This window comes from Vipera berus (assembly GCF_964194415.1).
Source record: "Vipera berus genome assembly, chromosome: 1".
Lineage (NCBI taxonomy): Eukaryota > Metazoa > Chordata > Lepidosauria > Squamata > Viperidae > Vipera > Vipera berus.
Genome location: NC_138202.1, coordinates 9,200,014 through 9,222,787, shown reverse-complemented (window position 1 = coordinate 9,222,787; position 22,774 = coordinate 9,200,014). Strand labels below are relative to the sequence as shown.

Here is a 22,774-nt window from a genome sequence, read left to right as displayed (position 1 = left end):
TTACAGCCTCTGCTTTCATTCTGCGAGGAACTGGGGTGGGGGGGTGAACCAGGGGGATACGTTTGCATTTTAAGATGCTATTCGCCACCCAGAGTCCTTCGGTCAAAATAAACTCAGTCTGTCGAACAAGAGACGGCTGGGGGAAAAAAAAAAAAAAAGCTCCGGCATAGCTTCGTATAACAATCTCGGTATAAGAAGGTCACATCGAGGGAGGGGGAGGGGGGGGGAGAAAAATCACAGGAAATATATGCAGAATCAAAAATAGCCGTAACGTAACTCAAATGGGGTGGTGGTAAAGGAAAGAGAAGCATCAGGGTCATCAGAGAGGGAGGGAGAGGAAATAAAACTGGCTCCTATTAAGATCTGTGTGCAAAGAGTGGGGTTTTAATGCCAGGAGCATTTCAAATAATAGCCCGTCACGCAGCGCCATCTACAGCTCCTTTTTAGGATAACTAACTTGACAGAAGAAGGGGAAGAAATGGAGGTAGTGACAGATTTTATTTTCCTGGGCTCCAAGATCACCGCAGATGGGGACTGTAGCCAAGAAATTAAAAGACGCTTGCTCCTGGGGAGGAAAGCCATGGCAAATCTAGACAGCACACTAAAAAGCAGAGACGTCACCCTGCCCACAAAAGTGCGTCTAGTCAAGGCTATGGTCTTCCCAGTTGCAATGTATGGCTGTGAAAGTTGGATCATAAGAAAGGCTGAGCACCAAAGAATTGAGGCCTTTGAACTATGGTGCTGGAGAAGACTCCTGTGAGTCCCTTGGACTGCAAGGCGATCAAACCGGTCAGTCCTAGAGGAGATCAACCCTAACTGCTCTTTAGAAGGCCAGATCCTGAAGGTGAAACTCAAATACTTTGGCCACCTAATGAGAAGGAAGGACTCACTGGAGAAGAGCCTAACGCTGGGAAAGATGGAGGGCAAGAGAAGAAGGGGACGACAGAGAAGTATATATTTTATGAAGCACTTACCTCGAAGCAAATCCGAAAGCGGAGGGCCACAATCCTCAGGGATTACATAATCTCCTTTCCCAATGTTTTCAAATAATTTATAAATATTATCCCCTTCAAAGGGATAAAGGCCTGTTGTAATATTGTACCTGGGTGGGGGGGTGGGGAGGGGGTAAGGAGAGCAGAGAGAGAAAGAAGAAACGATTAAAGCCTTTAAGAACCCCTCTCTGACCCAAAGATGCTTTTTCAAAAGGCAACTGGACTTATTTTGGGGTGGGGTTAGGGTTTTTTTGGTGTGTTGTCTGCATCTCAAATTGAAGCACCAACAGTTCCCGTAGTCTGCAATTTTTTTTCTGGAAATCCGTTCTATCCCCCCCGCACCGTTCGAAGGGTGTCCCTCCCAAAGTGCGTAGCCGAATGTCTAGGAAGATTCTCGAGTCATCCAGGTCATGGTTGTCCCAAAGGTGCTTTTTCAAAAGGCAACTGGACTTTGGTTTTTTTCCCCTTGGAAGATGTTTTGCTTCTCAAGCAAGGAGCGTCTTCGGTTCTGAAAGACTGAAGACAGAACTGAAGAAGCTTCTTGGATGAGAAGCGAAACGTCGTCAAGGAGAAACAAGCCCAGTTGCCTTTTGAAACGGGACCTTTGGGAGAACCATGGCCTGGAGGACTGAGAATGTCCATAGGCAACCCCTCTCTGAGGGAGATGCGCGGGTAAGAAATATGATAGACAGACAGACAAAGAGGAAGGAAGGAAGGAAGGAAGGAAGGAAGGAAGGAAGGAAGGAAGGAAGGAAGGAAGGAAGGAAGGAAGGAAAAGAGGGAGGGAGAGAAAGAAAGAAAGAAAGAAAGAAAGAGAGGATGGAGGGAAAGAAAGAGAAAGAAAGAAAGAGAAAGGAAGGAAGGAAGGAAGGAAGGAAGGAAGGAAGGAAAAGAGGGGAGAGAAAGAAAGAAAGAAAAAAAGAAAGAAAGAAAGAAAAAGAAAGAAAGAGAAAGAAAGAAAGAGAAATAAATAAATAAAAAGAAAGAAAGAAAGAAAGAAAAGAAGGAAGGAAGGAAAAGAGGGGAGAGAAAGAAAGAAAAAAAGAAAGAAAGAAAGAAAGAGAGGGAGGGAGGGAGAGAAGGAAAGAAGAAAGAGAGAGAAAGAAAGAAAGAAAGAAAGAAAGAAAGAAAGAAAGAAAGAAAGAAAGAAAGAAAGGGAAAGGGAGGGAGAGAAAGAAAGAAAGAAAGAAAGAAAGAAAGAAAGAAAGAAAGAAAGAAAGAAAGAAAGGGAAAGAGAGAGGGAAAGAAGAAAGAAAGAAAGAAAGAAAGAAAGAAAGAAAGAAAGAAAGAAAGAAAGAAAGAAAGAAAGAAAGAAAGAAAGAAAGAAAGAAAGAAAGAGCTGGAGAACGACCATCCCAGTCCAGAAGAGGGCTCAAGCGGGGAATTAGCCTGGACTCTCTACGTAAACATAAGCGGCCAAAGTCTGACCAATCCCTGAGTGCCTCTGGGCCCTATCTAGTCTTTCTCAGGTGAAAGCTGCCAGTCTGGAGAGATTCCTATATTATAGGCAGAGAACAACAAAGCTAGTTTTAACTCAACACCTGTGGGTCTAGTAGTTAGTTGTTCATGCCTACAAGTGGCTATCCTAGCTCTCGTCTGAAGACTGCAAATCCTCCTGGATATGCAGAGGATGCAGGCCTAGGTAGGAAAAAAGCGAAACTGCACCTCTTGCTATAAAAAGCACAGAGCCCGCTCCTGACACCAAACGGAAGAAATGTAGATATTGATACCACCACGCAAGTTCCATTATTTTCTACTTGCACCATGGTCTCACATGCAACTATTCAAAGGGTGAGATTGCATCACAATGCATGTTTTGTCTCTTGCGCCAGCCCCCCGCCACGCCCCTGAAGCAGGAATCTGCTACCATCTGCTCTGGCAGGCAGCCCTTTTTGATGACCAAATTCACACCTGCAGGAGCCAGGGGTCCGCCTGCCCTCAACTGATTGCCTTTAGGTCAGGGGTCTTCAAACGTGGCCCTTTTATGACTTGCGGACTTCAACTCCCAGAATTCCTCAGTTAGCCAGCGTGCCCGGCTGAGGAATTCTGGGAGTTGAAGTCCGCAAGTCATAAAAGGGCCACGTTTGAAGACCCCTGCCTTAGGTGGAACAGGAGGAGATGATTGGATAGTTTTCACTCTTGATATCAATAGAAGAGAATATTGATAGCTCAGGGTTGAACCATGGGTCCTTGGTGCTGCCTGAGCTTGTGGACATTTCGTTACCCGACTAGGTAACTTCATCAGTGCTAGCGAGTGTGGCTGACAAGATGATGTGACCTAGTCAGGTAACGAAACGTCTGCAAGAAAAGAAGCAAGCTCAGAGAGCACCAAGGGACCCAAGGCTCCAGTTGTGAGAGGCAAAAGATCTCCCCTTCAGCGCCACCACCTCCATTTCAACTAGTGGCCTGCAGCTGAACGACGCTGCCTAGATTTATTTCTGTATGAGAAAAGAGGAGTGGGAGGCAGGCCGTACATAGTCGTACCCTAAGCATATGGATAAGTATTAGAAGGGAGAAGAAAATTTCATACACATCCAAAATTAATCTATGAATCTCTTCAGGGTAAAGATAAAGAGTATCGTTCTAGAACAGGGATCCCCGACCCCCGGCCCGTGGACCAGTACCGGTCCGTGGCATGCCAGTAACTGGTCCGCACAAACAAGCAAAGCCCCATTCGTGGGATGCAGGCAGCACACAAAACCACACACTCTCCGGTCCGTGGAAAAACCGTTTTTTCCCATGGAACCAGTCCCTGGTACCCAAAAGGTTGGGGATCTCTGTTCTAGAACACAGGGGATATTTACAAAGGGACTGCCCTTTTTAAATTATTAGCCCTGGTTAGCAGCTCAAGGAGTCCCGTGGCTGACATCTTCACACCTGTCACGATTGCTCTGCTGCTGACATTAAGGGCTTGGGTGCTGCTTTGCATTCCGATTTACTTACAGTGTGACACCTGCTGACCAAATATCGACTTTGAAGCCAGAAAAGGTATCAAGGCCGTTGGCAATTTCGGGAGGCTGAAAAGCTGGTGATCCCTGGCTGGTTCGGCACACGTCGTCCTCAGCAAATGGATGCAAGGCCTGTTGCAAGCAGATAACAAAAGAGGCATTGCTTTGAGGTTGAAGGCATGTGTCTTCAGCAGCAACTGGAAAATTAGGGGCAGCTGTGGGTTTGGTTTTTTTTTTTTGAATGATAATTTCAGCAGAAGCCACCACACTGTTCAACTGTGAAATATCAAACTGTTTCATTTTAAAAAAAAATTAAAGGGGAGATTAGCATTTTAAGGGAAGTAAGCCTACCCAAAGGGAAAAAACACACACATTTTATTTATTGCTGGGAAATCAGTGGGAAATTGCACTGCTAACATTCTGCAACTGGCTACTGTGCTTCAGTCGTTCAGTCCAGGGGAGAGGTGTCTCACATTGGCAAATTTAAAACCTGTGGACTTCAACTCCCAGAATTCCTCAGCCAGCCGTTAAGACCAATCCACAGGTCTTAAAGGTTGCTAAGATTGGACATCCTTGGTCTAGGGAGTTCTGAGTGCCCTATGCAGCCCCGCTAACTACCCAAATCTATGCAGTGTAGACTGGGAGTAAACCTGAGTTTCTGCCTCATTCGGTAAAAAATACTTCAGAGAAAGAATTAAGTTATACATTGTTGTTGTTGTTAGTTGCGAAGTCGTGTCCGACCCATCGCAACCCCATGGACAACGTTCCTCCAGGCCTTCCTGTCCTCTACCATCTTCTGGAGTCCATTTAGGCTCACGCCTCCTGCTTCAGTGACTCCATCCAGCCACCTTGTTCTCTGTCATCCCCTTCTTCTCTTGCTCTCAACCTTTCCCAGCATTAGGCTCTTCTCCAGTGAGTCCTTTCTTCTCATTAGGTGGCCAAAGGATTTGAGTTTCACCTTCAGGATCTGGCCAGGGTTGATCTCCTCTAGGACTGACCGATTTGATCACCTTGCAGTCCAAGGGACTCGCAGGAGTCTTCTCCAGCACCATAGTTCAAAGGCCTCAATTCTTTGGCGCTTGGCCTTTCTTATGGTCCAACTTTCACTGCCATACATTGCAACTGGGAAGACCATAGTCTTGACTATACGCACTTTTGTTGGCAGGGTGATGTCTCTGCTTTTTAGTGTGCTGTCTACATTTGCCATGGCTTTCCTCTCCAGGAGCAAGCGTCTTTTAATTTCTTGGCTGCAGTCCCCGTCTGCAGTGATCTTGGAGCCCAGGAAAATGAAATCTGTAAGTTGTACATACTTGAAAGCAATCGCCACCCAACATCAAAATGACCTTAGAAAAGCGATTTGCCTCCGTTTAGCCAAATTTCTTGGGTTCTGGCTTTTAAAACAAACTGCCTGATAACTGAAGACAGCTGTCAAGGGAAAAGCCTCCAAAGTTTAAGACCATATATATCATATGTTGTCAACTTTGTTCTGTAATTTTTAGTTTTCAGATGTACTGGGGGAATTCCCCAGCTTGCACCTATACTGGCTGGCTGGGGAATTCTGGGAGTTGAAGTCCACTCATTTTAAAAGTTGCCAAAGTTGAGAAACTCTGCTGTTAACATTCAGAGAAATAAATGTACAGTATAAAAGATGACTAATCCAAGACCCAACCAAGGGCCAAGCAATCTGATCCAGCCAACAGCCTGACCAAGGCCCTCAAGCTGTGGCTTATCTTAAGAGTTCCAAGGCAATTATTCTAGGCAAATACTGACTTTAACCAAAAAGGAAAAGCTCCTGAGTTGAAGATCATTTCCCATCTCCTGCCTTAGAGGGAAAACAGCAATACAGCATATAGCAGGGGTCTTCAAACTTGGCCCTTTTATGACTTGCGGACTTCAACTCCCAGAATTCCTCAGCCAGGAGTTGAAGTCCACAAGTCATAAAAGGGCCAAGTTTGAAGACCCCTGTCCTAGAGGAAGTATTTTTTAACTTGAATGACCAGTAGTCAAAATAGATTTCTCCACCATAAATTTTCCCAATCCCATCTTCAAGCCATCCGATTCGATAGCCGTAGCAATTCACATACGACACGGACATTCAAAAGCATACCTCTGCCACACCTAGACACGGACATTCAAAAGCATACCTCTGCCACACCTAGATCCGATATCTTGAGAGTCCCATTGGTTGTTAGCAGGAGATTCCCCGGTTTGATATCTTTGTGTACGATGCCCTGGCTGTGCAAATATTCCAAGCCATCTATAAGTTGGCAAAAGTACCTGCGTGAGGGATGAGAGGGAGGCAGAGGGAAAATGAGGGGGGGAAATGTGAGTTTCCAGAGGGCAAGCACAGTGCAACATCTCCGTGACTAAGCAGTTAGGGTTATCAGCTGTGATTCAGTCGGATTCTGACCAGGAATCTTACAATGTTTGTGTGTATCAGGAACTCTGAAACAGAACAGTTATTAAGAATTTATAGAATGTTGCCTGCATTATCTCATGAGCTGTCATTTTGGTATAGTAAAGCACCAGGCTAAAAAGTGGAAGACCTCGAGTTCAATCCTTCCTTAGCAGCGAGCTGGGTGACTTTGGGCCCATCACCAGGAGACAATGAGTTCTAGTCTCGTATTAGGCATGAAAGCCGGCTAGGTGACTTTAGGCTAATCACCAGATGGTGAGTTCTAGTCCTGCCTTAGGCATGAAAGCCAACTGGGTGACTTTGGGCCAATCACCAGGAGATGGTGAGTTCTAGTCCCGCCTTAGGCATGAAAGCCAACTGGGTGACTTTGGGCCAATCACCAGGAGATGGTGAGTTCTAGTCCCGCCTTAGGCATGAAAGCCGGCTAGGTGACTTTAGGCTAATCACCAGATGGTGAGTTCTAGTCCTGCCTTAGGCATGAAAGCCAACTGGGTGACTTTGGGCCAATCACCAGGAGATGGTGAGTTCTAGTCCCGCCTTAGGCATGAAAGCCAACTGGGTGACTTTGGGCCAATCACCAGGAGATGGTGAGTTCTAGTCCCGCCTTAGGCATGAAAGCCAACTGGGCGACTTTGGGCCAATCACCAGGAGACAATGAGTTCTAGTCTCGTATTAGGCATGAAAGCCGGCTAGGTGACTTTAGGCTAATCACCAGATGGTGAATTCTAGTCCCGCCTTAGGCATGAAAGCCAACTGGGTGACTTTGGGCCAATCACCAGGAGATGGTGAGTTCTAGTCCCGCCTTAGGCATGAAAGCCAACTGGGTGACTTTGGGCCAATCACCAGGAGGCTGTGAGTTCTAGTTCTGCCTTAGGCATGAACGCAAGCCAGCTGGGTGACTTTGGGCCAGTCCCTCTCTCTCTCTGCTCAACCTACCTCACAGGGTTGTTGTGGGGTAACCAGGATGAGGAGGTTATCTTCAATATGCACACCATCTTGAGTTATGTAACAAAACAATGGCGGGATACAAATAAACAAAATAATCTCAAAGCCTCTGATGCAAGCACCTCACTGAAGCCAAGGTGGAAACTAAACTGACCTAGATCCAGCCAATGCTTGAACCTGAGACTGTGTGGGAAGGGTGTGGATTTTTCCTTCACAAACTGCAAGATTTTTTTCCTTCGCAAACCGACGGTCGCGGATGAGCATGAACCACCAGTCCAGTTTCCCTATTTCTGAGAGATGGGAACCGGAAAGCCTGCGTGCTACTTCCCTCCGCCCCGTGCGTTCCCACAGAGAGGGCCTCCTCAGGGTGCCACCGGTCAGAGAATGTCAGCTGGTGGCCCCCAGGGGGAGGGCCTTCTCTGTGGGCGCCCCGGCTTTATGGAATCAGCTGCCGGTTGAGCTCCGGATGGCACCTGACCTTCGCTCCTTCCAACGCGACTTGAAGACCTACCTATTTGAACAAGCCGGCCTGGCCTGATGGGGGATGCGTTGGGGTTTTTATTGGGGATTTTTTACATTTTTCTACTGTTTTTAGTTTGGGCTCGTTGTCAGAATCCATTTATATCATATTCATAAATGGAATGTTTCAAACATTATTCCATGGATTCTGCCATCTCCCAAAGAGAAGAGAATAAATGTGTATTGAACCGGCAAAAGGCATTTCAAAGGAAAAGAGAAGCCTTTTGAACTGGGGAAACAAAAGGGGGGGCTAGCATCTGGTTTTTGTCACGGAAGACAGCAATAAACATAAAGGGTCCTAACTTCCTTTTTCCCATGAGATGGATGATAGAGAGGAAGGATGGGGGACTGACCAAATGGGGATTAAGGGGGGGTTAAACCGGGAACTCTTTATAAGGGTTTACTTCGTGGAAATATTAAGTCCTGTCTCGCTCCTACAACCAAGCATGTCATAGTAAAGATTCTTTTTGGAATAGATTTGACTCCAAGAATTTTGTCTTCCTAAGACGTGGTTTGGGGTGGGTCCTGACACTCGTATTTAATTCTCTTTTTAATTTTTGTAATTTGTATTTTTATATATGCCCTGTTCACCGCCCTGAGTCCTTCGGGAGAAGGGCGGTATACAAATATAATAAACTTAAACTTAAACTTAAACTACTTACCCGTGCACTTGAAAGACTGGAAACTTTTTGTCAGGAACGCTGTCCAACATCTCTTGCATGCCACAGACACAATACTCCATCACCATATACGTGGGAAACGGTTAAGAAAATTCCTGGGATGAGGCCTAATATAGAAACTTGCCCTCCACCAGTTGACAGTAGCTCAGCATCTAACTCCACTCAGGTCTGCGCTAGCCGATCTCTGCCCCAACACCTCCCTGCGGATCCCTTTTTAACTGAAGTTGTGGTGATTGACTCAAGAGACTTTTCTGAATGCAAAGGGAGTATTGAACTTTGCAAATCAATTATGGATGCTCTCCAAACAGTCCAGGCCAAAGGATAGAAACTAATCTTGAAAATATGTAAAGACTGCCAAGAAAAAAAAAAGGAAAAACCTCGTCAAAGAAGAAGTTATAATCCTAACATATTGAAGTTGGCGGGTTAGAGAAAGCCAAGCTAAATAGGCTAAGACTTCACATTATGCTAGAGGTCCTTGAATTACAACCTTTCGGTGACCCTGCAGAGTTACAACAGCACTGGAAAAAGTGACCTAGGACTGTCGTTTCACGCTTAACGACCATTGCAGCATCCTCCACGGTCAGGTGCTCAAAATTTACATGCTTGGCAACTGACTCCTATGTGTGACGGTCTCAGTGTCCCAAGGTCACGTGATCCCCTCTTGCGACCTTCTGACAGGCAAAAGTCAACGGGGAAGCCGGACTCACTTAATAGCCGTGTTACTAACAACTGCAGTGATTCACTTAGCAACTGTGGCAAGAAAGGTTGTAGAATGGGGTAAAAACTCACTTAACAACCGTCTCGTTTAGCAACAGAAATTTTGAGCTTAACTGTAGCCGTAAATTGAGGACGGCTTTTAATGATAATTTGCTCTTGGCTTTGAGAGGTGGTAAAGGAACAGAATTCTTATTTCTTTACCCATCAGAGGCAAAGCGTATGCTGGCTGAGAAATTCTGGGAGCTGAAGTCCACAAGGCATAAAAAGGGCCAGGTTTGAAGACCCCCTGCTTTAATCAGTTGATTAGAATCTTCCTAGACTGACCAGACTTCAGTCTGTTTTGCACCGAAGGTGTTTGTCGTCGGGCACATGAAATCTGACTGTTAATGTGAGCACTGGTCGGAAAGTGAATTTTTTATTACAATTTATTACTGTCCTATTTTCAAATGGCATAATGGAATGTATTAGGAAGGACCGCATTAGGAAGTTAGGCAGAGATGAATTCTAATGCCTCGGTCAACTTGCCTGGTCCAATAAAAGATGCCATTTCAATAGCTACGGATTGTAACTGTTTTCCTTGGAGGGATTTACAGAGCCACTAGCAAAGCACCTAGTACAGGGGTCTTCAATCTTGGCCACTTTAAGACTTGTGGACTTCAACTCCCAGAATTCCTCAGCCAGCCAGGGCTGGCTAAGGGATTCTGGGAATTGAAGTCCACAAGTCTTAAAAGTGGCCAAGATTGAAGACCCCTTGACCTAGTAGGACATCTTAGTCCTCAATTTACAAACATTTGAAGGTAGCCACTGTTCCAAGTTATGACTTACTTGGGAAAAGGGAGTTATTCTTAATAATTCTGAATTCCAACGGGGTGCGGGGGTACCTGTGATCACATGCACACACGTTGGACACTGCAATATGGCTACATTTACAGCTGCTCGCAGCATCCTGCGGTCATGTGACCGCACTTACTGTGGGTTTTTTTTAAAGAAAAGCAGAAGGAATTCCAGTTTTCAGCAAAACTGCGCCATAGCAAACAATGGGTTTGCTTAATGACCATGACTTTCATATAATGATGCCATTCTTTTTGTAACTGTGGCGTCTTGCTTTACTGCTGCTGCAGCAAAAAAAGGACATAAAATCAAGTCGGTCCTGATCTGATTTTACAACCGTCACAAATACGACTGTAATGGGAAGACTCCATTACAGTCGCAAGTTGAGGACTACCTGTATTTCAAAGCTAGGACTGAGATAAACAGTCTCAAATCACGCTGGCCACTGTCCTGCCTCTGCTCAAAAGCGGTGAGCAAGGTTCATTCTAAGCAGCCTTTCAATAACTCAGCGGTTATTCTCAAAGTAAGGTGAGTGACAAGTCAACTCGCCTTCTTCCAAGTCAAGGGCCAGGCAGTTACTGCCCAAATGTGACCAGGACAAAACTTCCAGCAACTTCTATCCCAATAATGGGTAGGCCATGGCTTATCTCAACCTTTCAACTAGTCAAGACACATGGTTTATGGAACTGTCTGTTCCGGAAGATTGGCATCATTTACAGAGGGTTGTGTGAAATTAGCCCCACTGCTCAGCCACCCTTGTTTTAGGAACAGCAAGGGAAAACCAAAAAGGATAGGACAACTAGATTATATATATATATATGTCTTGGCGTATTCGGGTCTTTTCCTGTGTAAGATTGAGGGTGTCTTGGTGACGTTTTGACGAGGTCCCACTCATCTTCAGGCTGGAAATGACGAGTGGGACCTCGTCGAAACGTCACCAAGACACCCTCAATCTTACACGGGAAAAGACCCGAATATGCCAAGACCTACATACCTGTACCTGTGAAAATCTATGAAAACAAATAATATAAGACCTTTATTCTTTGTTAGCAAGCCAAAAAATTTACACAAATATGAGTTGCCACTGCTGTGGCTACTGCCTGTAGATGGCCTTGGGCTAGGCTGAAACAGGAAATAAGATTTGTCCTGTGTCTGGGACCAAGCAAGTGTATTCTGAATGCTTAACAAACATTTAACACATATCTCCCTTGCTTCTTAGCTAACAGAGAGAGCGAGAGCCTGTGGCCTAGGGGTTAAAACAACTGCTTAAGACGCAGTCGGCCCAGGTTTGAATCTCAGAAGGGTATGGCTGACTGATGAGAACAAGTAAGTTTGAAATGATCATATTGGTCTCCCTTTATTCTTTGTTAGCAAGCCAAAAAATTTACATACATATACACACACACACACACACACACACACACACACACACACACACACACATACATATATATATATATATATATATATATATATATATATATATATATATATATATATATATATATATATATATATATATATAATCGGTATGTATGTATGTATGACGCACCCTCGTTTTCCCCCCAACTTTTGGGAGGGAAAAAGTGCGTCTTATGGTCCGAAAAATACGATTTATATGTGTGTGTGTGTGTGCGTATAAAAGAATTAAAGGGAGACTGACAACTGATATAGCCATTTCAAACTTATTTGTTCTCATCAGTCAGCCACACCCTTCTGAGATTCGAACCTGAAGGGTGTGGCTGACTGATGAGAACAAATAAGTTTGAAATGGCTGTATGTCTCCCTTTCTTTGTTAGCAATCCAAAAATTTATGCAAAATAATGATTGTCACAGTTGTGACTACCACCTGTGGATGGCCTGAGTTTGGGCTGATACAGGCAAGAAAAGATTTGGCCCGTATTTGGGCCGGCAAGGTGTTCAAAACTCACTCTCTCTCTCTCTCTCTCTCTCTCTCTCTATATATATATATATATATATATATATATATATATATATGTATGTATGTATGTATGTATGTATGCATGTGTATATATGTATATGTGTGTGTGTGTATGTGTGTGTAGATAGATAGATAGATAGATAGATAGATAGATAGATAGATAGATAGATAGATAGATAGAAAGATAGTAAAAAAACATTGGTTCTGAGTCTTTATAGCAGGGGTCTTCAAACTTGGCCCTTTTAGGACTTGTGGACTTCGACTCCCAGAATTCCTCAGCCAGCGTGCCTGGGAGTCGAAGTTCACAAGTCCCAAAAGGGCCAAGTTTGAAGACCCCTGCTTTATGGCTTAGAATGATGTTTCTCAACTTTGGCAACTTTCAGAGATGTGGACTTTTTAACTCCCAGAATTCTGCTGACTGGGGAATTCTGGGAGTTGAAGTCCACACAAAGTTGCCACGGTTGGGAAACACGGACTTAGAAAGACATGGCTGCGTTTTTCAGATTTGGAGAAGGTCCATCATCTGCTCTGCATGCAGAAGGTTGAGATTTAGCTCCAGACATCTGCTGTTAAGAGGTTCTTAGATAGCAGAGGTGGAGAAAATCCATGCCCTTAGGAAGCCATCATTCATAGAAAATGCTGGGTGACGAAGGCCTGTCGGTGCAGAAGGCACCTAACTGTGCAAAGATGGAGCATCATTAGAAACCAGGTAGGGACACGTGGAAAGTGAAAAACCAGTGGATCCAGATCTTCATAGGGAGATTTCAACAGAAAAGCTTAAAGAAAGGATATATTTTTTGCTTCTCTTCATTGTACAATACGTCAACTAGCTGGATCACATTTTTGTGCCGCAACCGCCGTAGGAGTTGTATTTCCCTGGAAGGAAAAAAAAAAGAAAAAAGAGGGAAACGTATTGGCGAGGGAACAAGCCAGGTCTCAAAATACAGGTAAGTTCTTGGTCTAGGAATGAATTGCTCATTGTACAGAGAAACACATACAGGTAAGTCCTCAACTTACGACCGTTTGTTTAGTGACTGTTCAAAGTTTGAAGACCTCTGGCCTAGACCAGGGGTAGGCAACCTTGGCTCTTTTATGGCTTATGGCTGACTCAGGAATTCTGGGAGTTGAAGTCCACGAGTCATAAAAGAGCCAAGTTTGCCTACCCATGGTCTAGACCAGCTAACCACTGAAGTGCAGCATTTTTTATATTACAAAAATCAGATATTGGACCGGTTTATGCCCTCAGCTTACAGCCGGTCACCATGTGATCTACAGTTTGATATGGAACCCCGCAGTCACACGGAGGGGAGGATACTCTGCCCCAAGAGCCGAGGTGGCACAGTGGTTAGAGTGCAGTACTGCAGGTTACTTCTGCTGACTGGCGGTTGCCAGCAGTTTGGTAGTTCGAGTCCCACCGGCTGAAGGCTGACTCAGCCTTCCATCCTTCCAAGGTCAGTAAAATGAGGACCCAGATTGTTGGGGGCAACAGGGCTGACTGTGTAAACTTATTTTGTACTTCCCTCCTTACTGTATAGTTAGTACTTTCATTCTTTAGCAGAAAGGTTGAAGGTTTGAGAGAAGAGGACTTGCTCACAGTCCACCATTTTTGAGAAAGTCTGTTTCTATTAGATTCCATTTTTTTCCCCTAAAAAAAAAAGGTTGGTTATGCTAGGTGCACCCAATTTAGGGTGCTAGGTTGCAAGGGTTAGTGTTTCCATACCCAGCCTAGCAAAGCCACGTCTGAATGTCTGCCTGCCTGCCTGCCTATCTATCTACATTTCACATTTCTTAACCACCTATCTCCCTCTTAGAATAACAGTTGGAAGGGACCTTGGAGGTCAAGACACACACACACACACACACACACACACACACACACACAAAGATAAGGGGGACAAGATTAGCACATGTCAGAAGAAGTGAAGCAACAAACCTTACCATCTAAGCCAGGGGTAGGCAACCTTGGCTCTTTTTATTTATTTATTTATTTAATTAAATTTATATACCGCCCTATTCCCGGAGGACTCAGGGCGGTGTACAGGGAAGATGAAAACAAACATACAAAAATTAAAATCAGATTAAAACAATTAATTAAATAAAGTCCCCGAAATTTAAAACTAAAGCCTAATAAAAAATTAAAACCCCCTCAGCCTGGGCCAGACAGCTCAAAGAGCCAAGTTTTCAGGTCCCTGCGGAATGAGCGAAGGTCGGGGGCAGTCCTAAGTTCCATGGGGAGCTGGTTCCATAGGGCCAGCACGGCTCAGCTTGGAAACCTCTCCCTTTCCCCTCAGCATGGCTGGCTCAGGAGTTCTGGGAGTTGAAGTCCGCGAGTCATAAAAGAGCCAAGGTTGCCTAGCCCCGTTCTAGGCCAATCTTTTGGGCACCAGGGACCGGTTCCGTGGAGAGAGGTTTTTCCACGGACCAGAGGGGGTGTGGTTTTGTGTAGATGGGGCTTTGCTTGTTTGTCAGGCCCAGTTGCTGGCATGCCGTGGCCCGGTGCTGGTCCACGGACCAGGGGTTGGGGACCCCTGTTCTAGGCCAACCCCTTACTCAAGCAACATGAAATGTAATGTGGAGAAAAGCAAGATTTCACACCTAGGCAGGAAAAACCAAAGACACAAGTACAAAACCTGGCTCAAAAACAGTAACTATGAGAGGGACCTTGGAGTCCTTCCTAGTGGACGATCAGTTAAAACATGAGCCAGGCGTGTGCGGCAGCAGCCAACTAACATAATCCTCGGCTGTATAAGCAGAGGCATAGAATCAAAATCATGTGAAGTATTAGTACCACTTTGTAAATCCTTTGTAAGGTCACACCTGGAAGACTGCATCCAGTTTTGGCCACCACATCACAAAAAAGATGTTGAGACTTTGGGGGGAAAGCGCAAAGAAGAGCAACCAAGATGATTAAGGGCCTGGAGCAAGTGTAGGCAACCTTGGCTCTTTTATGACTCGTGGACTTCAACTCCCAGAATTCCTGAGCCAGCACAGTTGAAGTCCACGAGTCATAAAAGAGCCAAGGTTGCCTACTCCTGGCCTGGAGACTAACCTATCAAGAACGGTTGCAGGAATTGGGTGGAGCCACTCTAGAGAAAAGAAGGACTAGGGGGTGACATGAGAGCAGTGTTCCCGTATTTGAGGGGCTGCCACAAGGAGGAAGGGGGGGGTGTCAACTTATTTTCCAAAGCACCAGAAGGCAAGACAAGAAACTATGAATGGAAACTAGTCAAGGAGAGAAGCAACCTGGAATTAAGGAGAACCTTCCTAACAGCGAGGACAATTAACTAATGGAACAACTTCTGAAGTTGTGGGTGCGGCATCACTGGAAGGCTTTTAAGAAGAGATTGGACAGCCACCTGTCTGAAATGGTATAGGCCAGGCAGGTCTCCTGCTTGAGCAGGGGGCTGGACTAGAAGACCTCCAAGGTCCCTTCCAGGTCTATTCCGATTGAAGTCCACTCAGTACCACCTATTAGTAGATTCTACCACCTGATCATCTTCCTTTCTAGAATCAATCCCATTCCAATCACCCACCAAAAGACCACCCTGTGCTTTTTCCTTAATCAGAGCAAGTCAGAACTTAAAAGTGACCAATATGTCTTCTCCTTTTCAACTGCTACTTTTGCTCCTCATTTAAGCTTGATTTTTTTTTAACTATATTTTTGCTCTGAGACAAAAAAAAAGCTGTTGCTCTGGAGTTGTTCCTGCCTCCTTACTGGAACACAGCTTCAGGGATAATAATAATAATAATAATAATAATAATAATAATAATAATAATAATAATAATAATAAGAAGAAGAAGAAGAAGAAGAAGAAGAAGAAGTTGGAAGGGACCTTGGAGGTCAACTAGTCCAACCCCCTGCTCAGGCAGGAAACCTTATACCATTTCAGGCAAATGGCTGTCCAGTCTCTTCTTAAAAACCTCCAGTGTTGGAGCATTCACCGCTTCTGGAGGCAGGTTGTTCCACTGGTTAATTGTTCTAACTGTCAGGAAGTTTCTCCTTAGTTCCAGGTTGCTTCTCTCCTTGACTAGTTTCCATCCGTTGCTTCTTGTCCTGCTTTCAGGTGCTTTGGAGAAAAGCTTGACTCCCTCTTCTTTGTGGCAACCCCTGAGATATTGGAAGACTGCTATCATGTCCGCCCTCACCCTTCTCTTCGTTAAACTACCCAATTCCAGCAACTGTTCCCTATATGTTTTAGCCTCCAGCCCCCTAAACATCTTTTGCAGAGCAGAGGGAAGCAATTTTTTGTACAGAATGATACATAATCTCAAACTTGTGGCCCACAGGCCGGATGTGTCACGCACAGACCACACCTGCCCGGCTCCGCAAAGGCCAAAAACCCGGGACGTGATCCAAGTTTGAAGTGTAGGCCACTGAGTCCATTTCAAAGGGCTGGTTACGTTCTTTATGGCGCAATACTAGAATATGTGGAAAGCCTTGCCAGAGTAGAATCCACCTGGTTCAGCCAGCCTGAAGGTCACCTCCACCAACATTTATGATGGGGGGGGCAGATGGAGAGCTTTTTCATGGTGTCCCACAACGTTTAGAGCAGCCGCAGAGGTGTACCGATGGCTCCAACCATTCTTGCATTTGAGAAGCAAGCAAAATCCGTATCCTATTTCAATGAACGTTTGGCTCTTAAATCCTTTCGTCACCTTATGTATTCTTTTTTTTTTATGTGCTCTAGTCTAACCCAACCGAGAAAGGAGGAGGAATTTCCTGACAGTGAGAACAATTAACTAGTGGACTGGCTTGCATTCAGGAGTTGTGGGCGCTCCATCACTGGAGGCTTTAAAGAAGAGACTGCACAGCCATTTGTCTGAAATGGTACAGGGCCGTGGTGGCGAACCTATGGCATGCATGTCACAGGTGGCACGCAGAGCCCTCTCTGTGGGCACGCAGAGCGCCGTCGCCCCAGTCCTAGGCCTTCAGCTGGGTTTTATAAAACCTTTTCGCTTTAGGCCTCCGCCGCCGTGTACAAAAACAAAAAAAAAGGTTCAATCAATCAATTTCAACTTCTCGCAGGTCTCGCAAAGTTGGAATTGATGGATTGAACTTTTTAGTCCCACCCAGTCTGCAGTTACCACCGCAGCCACGCCCACTCAATGGGCCACACCCACCCAATGGGCCACGCCCACCCGGCACCCGACGATACATAAGTGGGCTTTGGGTTGCAGTTTGGGCACTCGGTCTCTTAAAGGTTCACCATCACCGGCATAGGGTCTCCTGCCTGAGCAGGGGGTTGGACGACTAGAAGACCTCCAAGGTCCCCTTTTAACTGTTATTCTGTTATTATTATTATTATTTTTTAAAAAGGATAATGCCTTTAATATTATTGTTCCTTTTGCCAAGTCCCTTAGAATAGAATAGAGTTGGAAGGGACCTTGGAGGTCTTCTAGTCCAGCCCCCTGCTCAAGCAGGAGAACCTATACCATCTCAGACAAGTGACTGTCTAGTCTCTTCTTGAAAATCTCCAGTGATGGAGCACCCACGATTTCTGGAGGCAAAGCTGTTCCACTGGTTGATTGTCCTCACTCTCAGGAGGTTTCTCCTTAATTCCAGGTTGCTTCTCTCCTTGATTAGCTTCCAACCATTGTTTTTCATCCTTCCCTCTGGTGCTTTGGTAAATAAAATGACCCCCTCTGCCTTGTGGCAGCCCCTCAGATACTGGAATACCGCTATCGTGTCTCCCCTATTTCTTCTTTAGACTAGCCAAACCCAAGTCCTGCACCCGTTCTTCGTAGGTTTTAATCTCCAGGCCTTGGATCATCTTAGTTGCTCTTCTCTGAATTTTTTTTTTCCAAACTCTCAACGTCTTTTTTTGTGATAAGGTGACCAAAATTGGCTGCAGTATTCCAGGTGTGATCCTTTTAGATTGGGACAGGTATAAATGTTATTGGAGGGGAGCGGGGTGGGGTGGGTGGGAGAGAGAAACTGAACAAATAGGAATGGCACACAATTTGTCCAATGCTCCTGCTTGCCACAGACGGCCCCCTCTCTCGATTGTGAGTGCCTGCCAGAACTGCTGTGGCTCACGATGCCCAGCGCTTGGCAATAACTTCCTGCCTCCTTCTGGTTTTTGTGTGTGTGTGTGTGTGTCTTTGGCACACACAGCACCGCTCCCCCTATCGTTCTACCAAAAAAAAAAAACCCAGGAAGAAAAAGCTGCAGGGCCGTGTTAGCCAGGGAGAGAGAACAGTTGATCAGAGGACTCCAGTGGAACAGGGGGAAAACAGAAAGAAAGAAAGAAAAATTGAAGGCAAGCCTGCTGTTCCGCCGACCCAAAGAAAGCAAGCCACGTAACACCAGGGACGGAGGTTCCTCCGGGTGGCTTTGGTTGGTCTCTTTTTTAGGACAGACCCTCCCACCTCTTCTGAACCCCTGCTTTGCCTCCCAGGACGTGGAAAGCCAGGCAACGCCACCAGAGTTAATGCCGGCGGCGGACTGCTAATGCAAATGACTGCAGCCAATTGCGTTTCTACCAGGGGTCTTCAAACTTGGCCCTTTTATGACTTGTGGACTTCAACTCCCAGAATTCCACAGCCAGGCACACGTGTGCCTGGCTGAGGAATTCTGGGAGTTGAAGTCCACAAGTCATAAAAGGGCCAAGTTTGAAGACCCCTGATCTATTGTGTTAAAAGAACTACGAGAATCCCAGACATTTTCCAAAAGTTACACGGCTGTCTTTGAAACAAGTGACTCGGGTTTATCGTAACATCCTTGGAGGATGATTCTCAAAGGAAAAAGTGTAGATGGAAGGGGCTTTGGAGGTCTTCTAGCCCAGGGGTCCGCAACCCCTGGTCCATGGACTGGTACCGGGCTGCGGCATGCCAGCAACTGGGCCGCGCAAACAAGCAGAGCCACATCCGCGGGATGCAGGCCACACACAAAACTACGCACCCTCTGGTCCATGGAAAAACCTCTCTCCACGGAACCGGTCCCTGGTGCCCAAAAGGTTGGGGACCTCTGTTCAAGTCCAAACTCCTGCTCAGTCAGGAAACCCTACACTACTTCAAATCTTTGACCAATTAACTAATTGAAGAACTAAATATGAATTTGGGGGCAAACTGGGCAAGATCTTGAAGGGTGTGTGATTCAGTGGGAAAAATATTCTGCTACGTGACTCAAAGAATGGGACAGAATGAGATGAGTGAGTTTATAAACAGTTATCGGGCTGTTTGGAAACCAAGAATGAATGAGAAGGGTGACTGGTTGGTGAATATCGGTATTAAAACAAAAAAAGAGTTGCCAGTTTCTAAAATGTGATTTAGGCACTAGTCGTAAGTAGAAAAGACAAATGAAAACATATTAAGGCGCAACCGTTAGCGATTAGAAAAGGAATTTGTTCTAATACTGAGAATAAATCATTGAAAGATAATAGAAAGACAAGAGGTTCCAAATGAGACTCCTATCATTTGCTGGCAGTGAATTTTGAAGGAAAAAAAATGAAAGAAAGGAAAGAATAAAGCAAAAGTAAAAAATAGAACGACTGCAGGAAGAGAAAGCATGAAAGAGGATTAAGAGCAGGGGTCTTCAAACCTGGCCCTTTTATGACTTGTGGACTTCAACTCCCAGAATTCCTCAGCCAGCGTGAAGTCCACAAGTCATTAAAGAGCCAAGTCATAAAAGGGCAAAGTTTAAAGACCCCTGATTAAGGGCCAAAAGACCCCTGACTATTGTGCCAAAAGAATGACTGGGAAGTGGACTTAAAGAAAGAAGATGTAGGAATTATGTGAGAGAGTGAAACAATTGTACTGCAGAGAACCAAAGGGTTATGAGGTTGCATTAAAAAAGATGCTTAATGGATCGATGAAAGAAAGAGGGCCGAGAAGCAGTAAGAGAGCCTTTCATGGCTGCTGCAAAAGTTTAGGAGAGAGAAAGTCAGTTGCGCAAAATATAAAGTCAGAGAGAGTAAGGAAGGTTAAAGAAAAGCAGAATAATTTGGAGGAACTAGGCTACTGCTTTGAAAAGAAGTAAAAAGGGTTAAGCCAGGAGCCTTCAGCAAAGTGAATGGAATTAAAAACAAAAGTGGTAAAATCATTCAGAGAGAAACTGAAGTGAGAGACGGCTGGAAAGGACTATTTCAGTGATCCCTACAGGAAGCATAATGGTAAGAGTGGAATTGAACGGAAGGCTCTAAATGTTAATATCCAAGTTAGAAGAAGAAAAAAATCATGGGAAAAAAAGGTTACAGATGCTGTGAGAATGTTAAAAATAGTAACAGCAGTCCAGGTTAGAAAGTGTCAATAGAGAAATGTTAAAATATAGACTCTGGTAGGGAGTCTTCGATTGAGTGGGACAGAAAGGTGTAAAGTAAATAAATAAAAATATGGAGTGGCTCATTTAATGTGCCTGTAAAGAAATGATTTCAAGAATGCCATTATTGTTCTGATATATATATATATATATATATATATATATATATATATATATATATATATATATATATATATATATATATATATATATATATATATATATATATATACATATACACACACACACACACACACACATACATACATACCACTTTTCCCCATGTATTCGATACTGAACCCCAAGAGTAAATGGAGATATCCAAGGATGTTGGGTTTTTTTATTACCATTCTTGATGCTGTTATCATCCACAGTATCATTAAAGTAGCATGGGGGGGGCAGGTGATGAACAATCTGAAGCATCATGGAGGAGTTGATGAGCTGAAGAGTATGGAGACCCCTGCCTCATACAAACGGGAACCCCCAAGTCTTTTGCTTCCTCAATGTGGCAGAAGTATGGGGTGTACCTGGGAGGGATGAATGAGGAAAGCCAAGAGGGTTCTTGATTCACGACAACTGGGACCAGCATTTCCGTTGCTAAGCACGGCAGTTTGTTAATGAGTCGTGCCTGATTTTTACAACTTTTTGCCGCAGTTGTTCAGCAAAGCACTGCAGTGGCTAAACGAATCGGCGTCCCCCACTGACTTTGCTCGTCAGAAGCCCCCTGAGAAAGTTACAAAAGGTGAACCCTGTGACTCTGGGATGTTGCAACTATCGTAAACACCTGCCAGGTGCCCCGCACCCCAATTTTGATCAGGTGACCGTGGGGGATGCTTCAACAGCTGTAAGCGTAAGGGGCTGGTTGCAGAACACCTTTTTCAGGGCTGCTATAACTTCAAATAGCCGCTAAATGAATGGTTGCTAAGTCGAGGACCACCTGCACAGTGTTCTGTTCCAGCCTACGACCGGAAAAACCCAACCCAAATTTATTTACAGTTCAAACAAAAAAGCAATAGAATAAATGAATCAAAATATCAAACAAGAGTTACAGAAGTAACAAGAACAGACCAGGACTCTCTCAGAATGTCTTCAAACGGTTGCCTTCAGCAACCAGCCCCGACCACACCTTCCCCTTTCATTATCAGTCCCAAGGCATGGCTTCTCACTGCCTTCTCCTCCTCTCACTGAGTTGCCTCATTGATTTTCTCTGCTCTGCTGGATTGCCTTCTGCTTCTAGCGTCTCTGAACAGATTCAGCTGTGACTCCTCTGAGTCCGACACCTCCTCCTCACACAGCTGAGCCTCATGAGGAACACGAATGGAGGGGCCAGGCTGAGAGTCCTGCAGTGCATCAGAGCCTCCCTCTGACACCAAAGGCTCTCCAAACCCCTCCTCCTCCTCCTCAGATTCATCGGAGTCAGCTGCTGGGAGCACAGGCTCACACTGAATCACAACACACAGTTCCTGTTAAGAGTCGCCCAAAGCGTGAAGGTCATCTCAGCTGCCCAGCTAAAGCAAGCAGGTGCCACTATTGGGCAGCAGCGATAAAAGGAAGGTCCTGGAGACAGAGAATTGCTTCAGTGGCAACAGCAACGTCATCATTTCCAGCGGCATGGGAGAAAGCGCCACTCCTAGCATTTTATCCAGAAAAAAACACATGGGAAGATGCTATAAAGCGGATTAATGATTTGAGGCCAGATGACAGGCCTCCCGGATTAGATTACTTTTCAACAGGATGCTGTGGAAAATTGAGGTTCTTTTGCAAATCAAATGGTGTTTTATGAACCAGCTAGAATCCATGGTGGCGAACCTATGGCACACATATCATAGGTGGCACGCAGAGCCCTCTCTGTGGGCACGCGCGCCATCGCCCCAGGCCTAGGCCTTCAACTGGGTTTTATAAAACTTTTTCGCTTTAGGCCTCCGCCACCGTGTGCAAGGTTCAATCAATTCCAACTTCTCGCGGGGGAAAAAAAAAGGATCTCGCAAAGTTGGAATTGATTGAACCTTTTAGTCCCACCCAGTCTGCCGTTACCACCACAGCCACGCCCACCCAATGGGCCACGCCCACCCGGTACCCGACGATACATAAGTGGGTTTTGGGTTGCAGTTTGGGCACCTGGTCTCCAAAAGGTTCGCCATTACTGAGCTAGATCAAGGGTCTTCAAACGTGGCAACTTTTCAAACTTGTGGACTTCAAATCCCAAGTCCACAAGTCTTAAAACGGCCAGGTTTGAAGACCCCTGAGCTAGATTAATGTAGTTTAGAAGGTCAAGCAGATTGTGGCTCTCCTTGTGAAACTCGATGGATATCGAGATTGATCTCCAAATCAGTCGCATAACATCAGACGCTTTTAGACGTTGGCATTTTCAACCGTGAGGATCCCTTTTTGAATAACCCGGAAAACGGATAAATGGGATTATCAGAAAAATAAAGAAATTTTAAAAAAAATCCAAAGTTCTTTCTCAAGGCCCAAATTATTTCAGATACGCGATGTGAAAACTCAGTTCCTTTGACGGGCCTATAAT

The 22,774-nt window shown here is 45.1% G+C and overlaps 1 protein-coding gene across 4 annotated transcripts in view; it reads right to left on the bottom strand.

The window, feature by feature from the left end:
• The window catches only part of STK11 (serine/threonine kinase 11), a 126,572-nt gene that overhangs the window by 73,225 nt on the left and 30,573 nt on the right, over positions 1–22,774 (bottom strand). For all 4 annotated transcript variants that reach the window (XM_081321195.1, XM_081321193.1, XM_081321192.1 and 1 more), the window contains exons 2-6: positions 12,783–12,866; positions 8,483–8,572; positions 6,085–6,217; positions 3,936–4,072; positions 975–1,102 (exon numbers count right to left, since the gene is read on the bottom strand). In XM_081321195.1, coding sequence (XP_081177321.1) covers positions 975–1,102; positions 3,936–4,072; positions 6,085–6,217; positions 8,483–8,572; positions 12,783–12,866 — 572 coding nt within the window. The remainder of the gene's footprint in view (positions 1–974; positions 1,103–3,935; positions 4,073–6,084; positions 6,218–8,482; positions 8,573–12,782; positions 12,867–22,774) is intronic.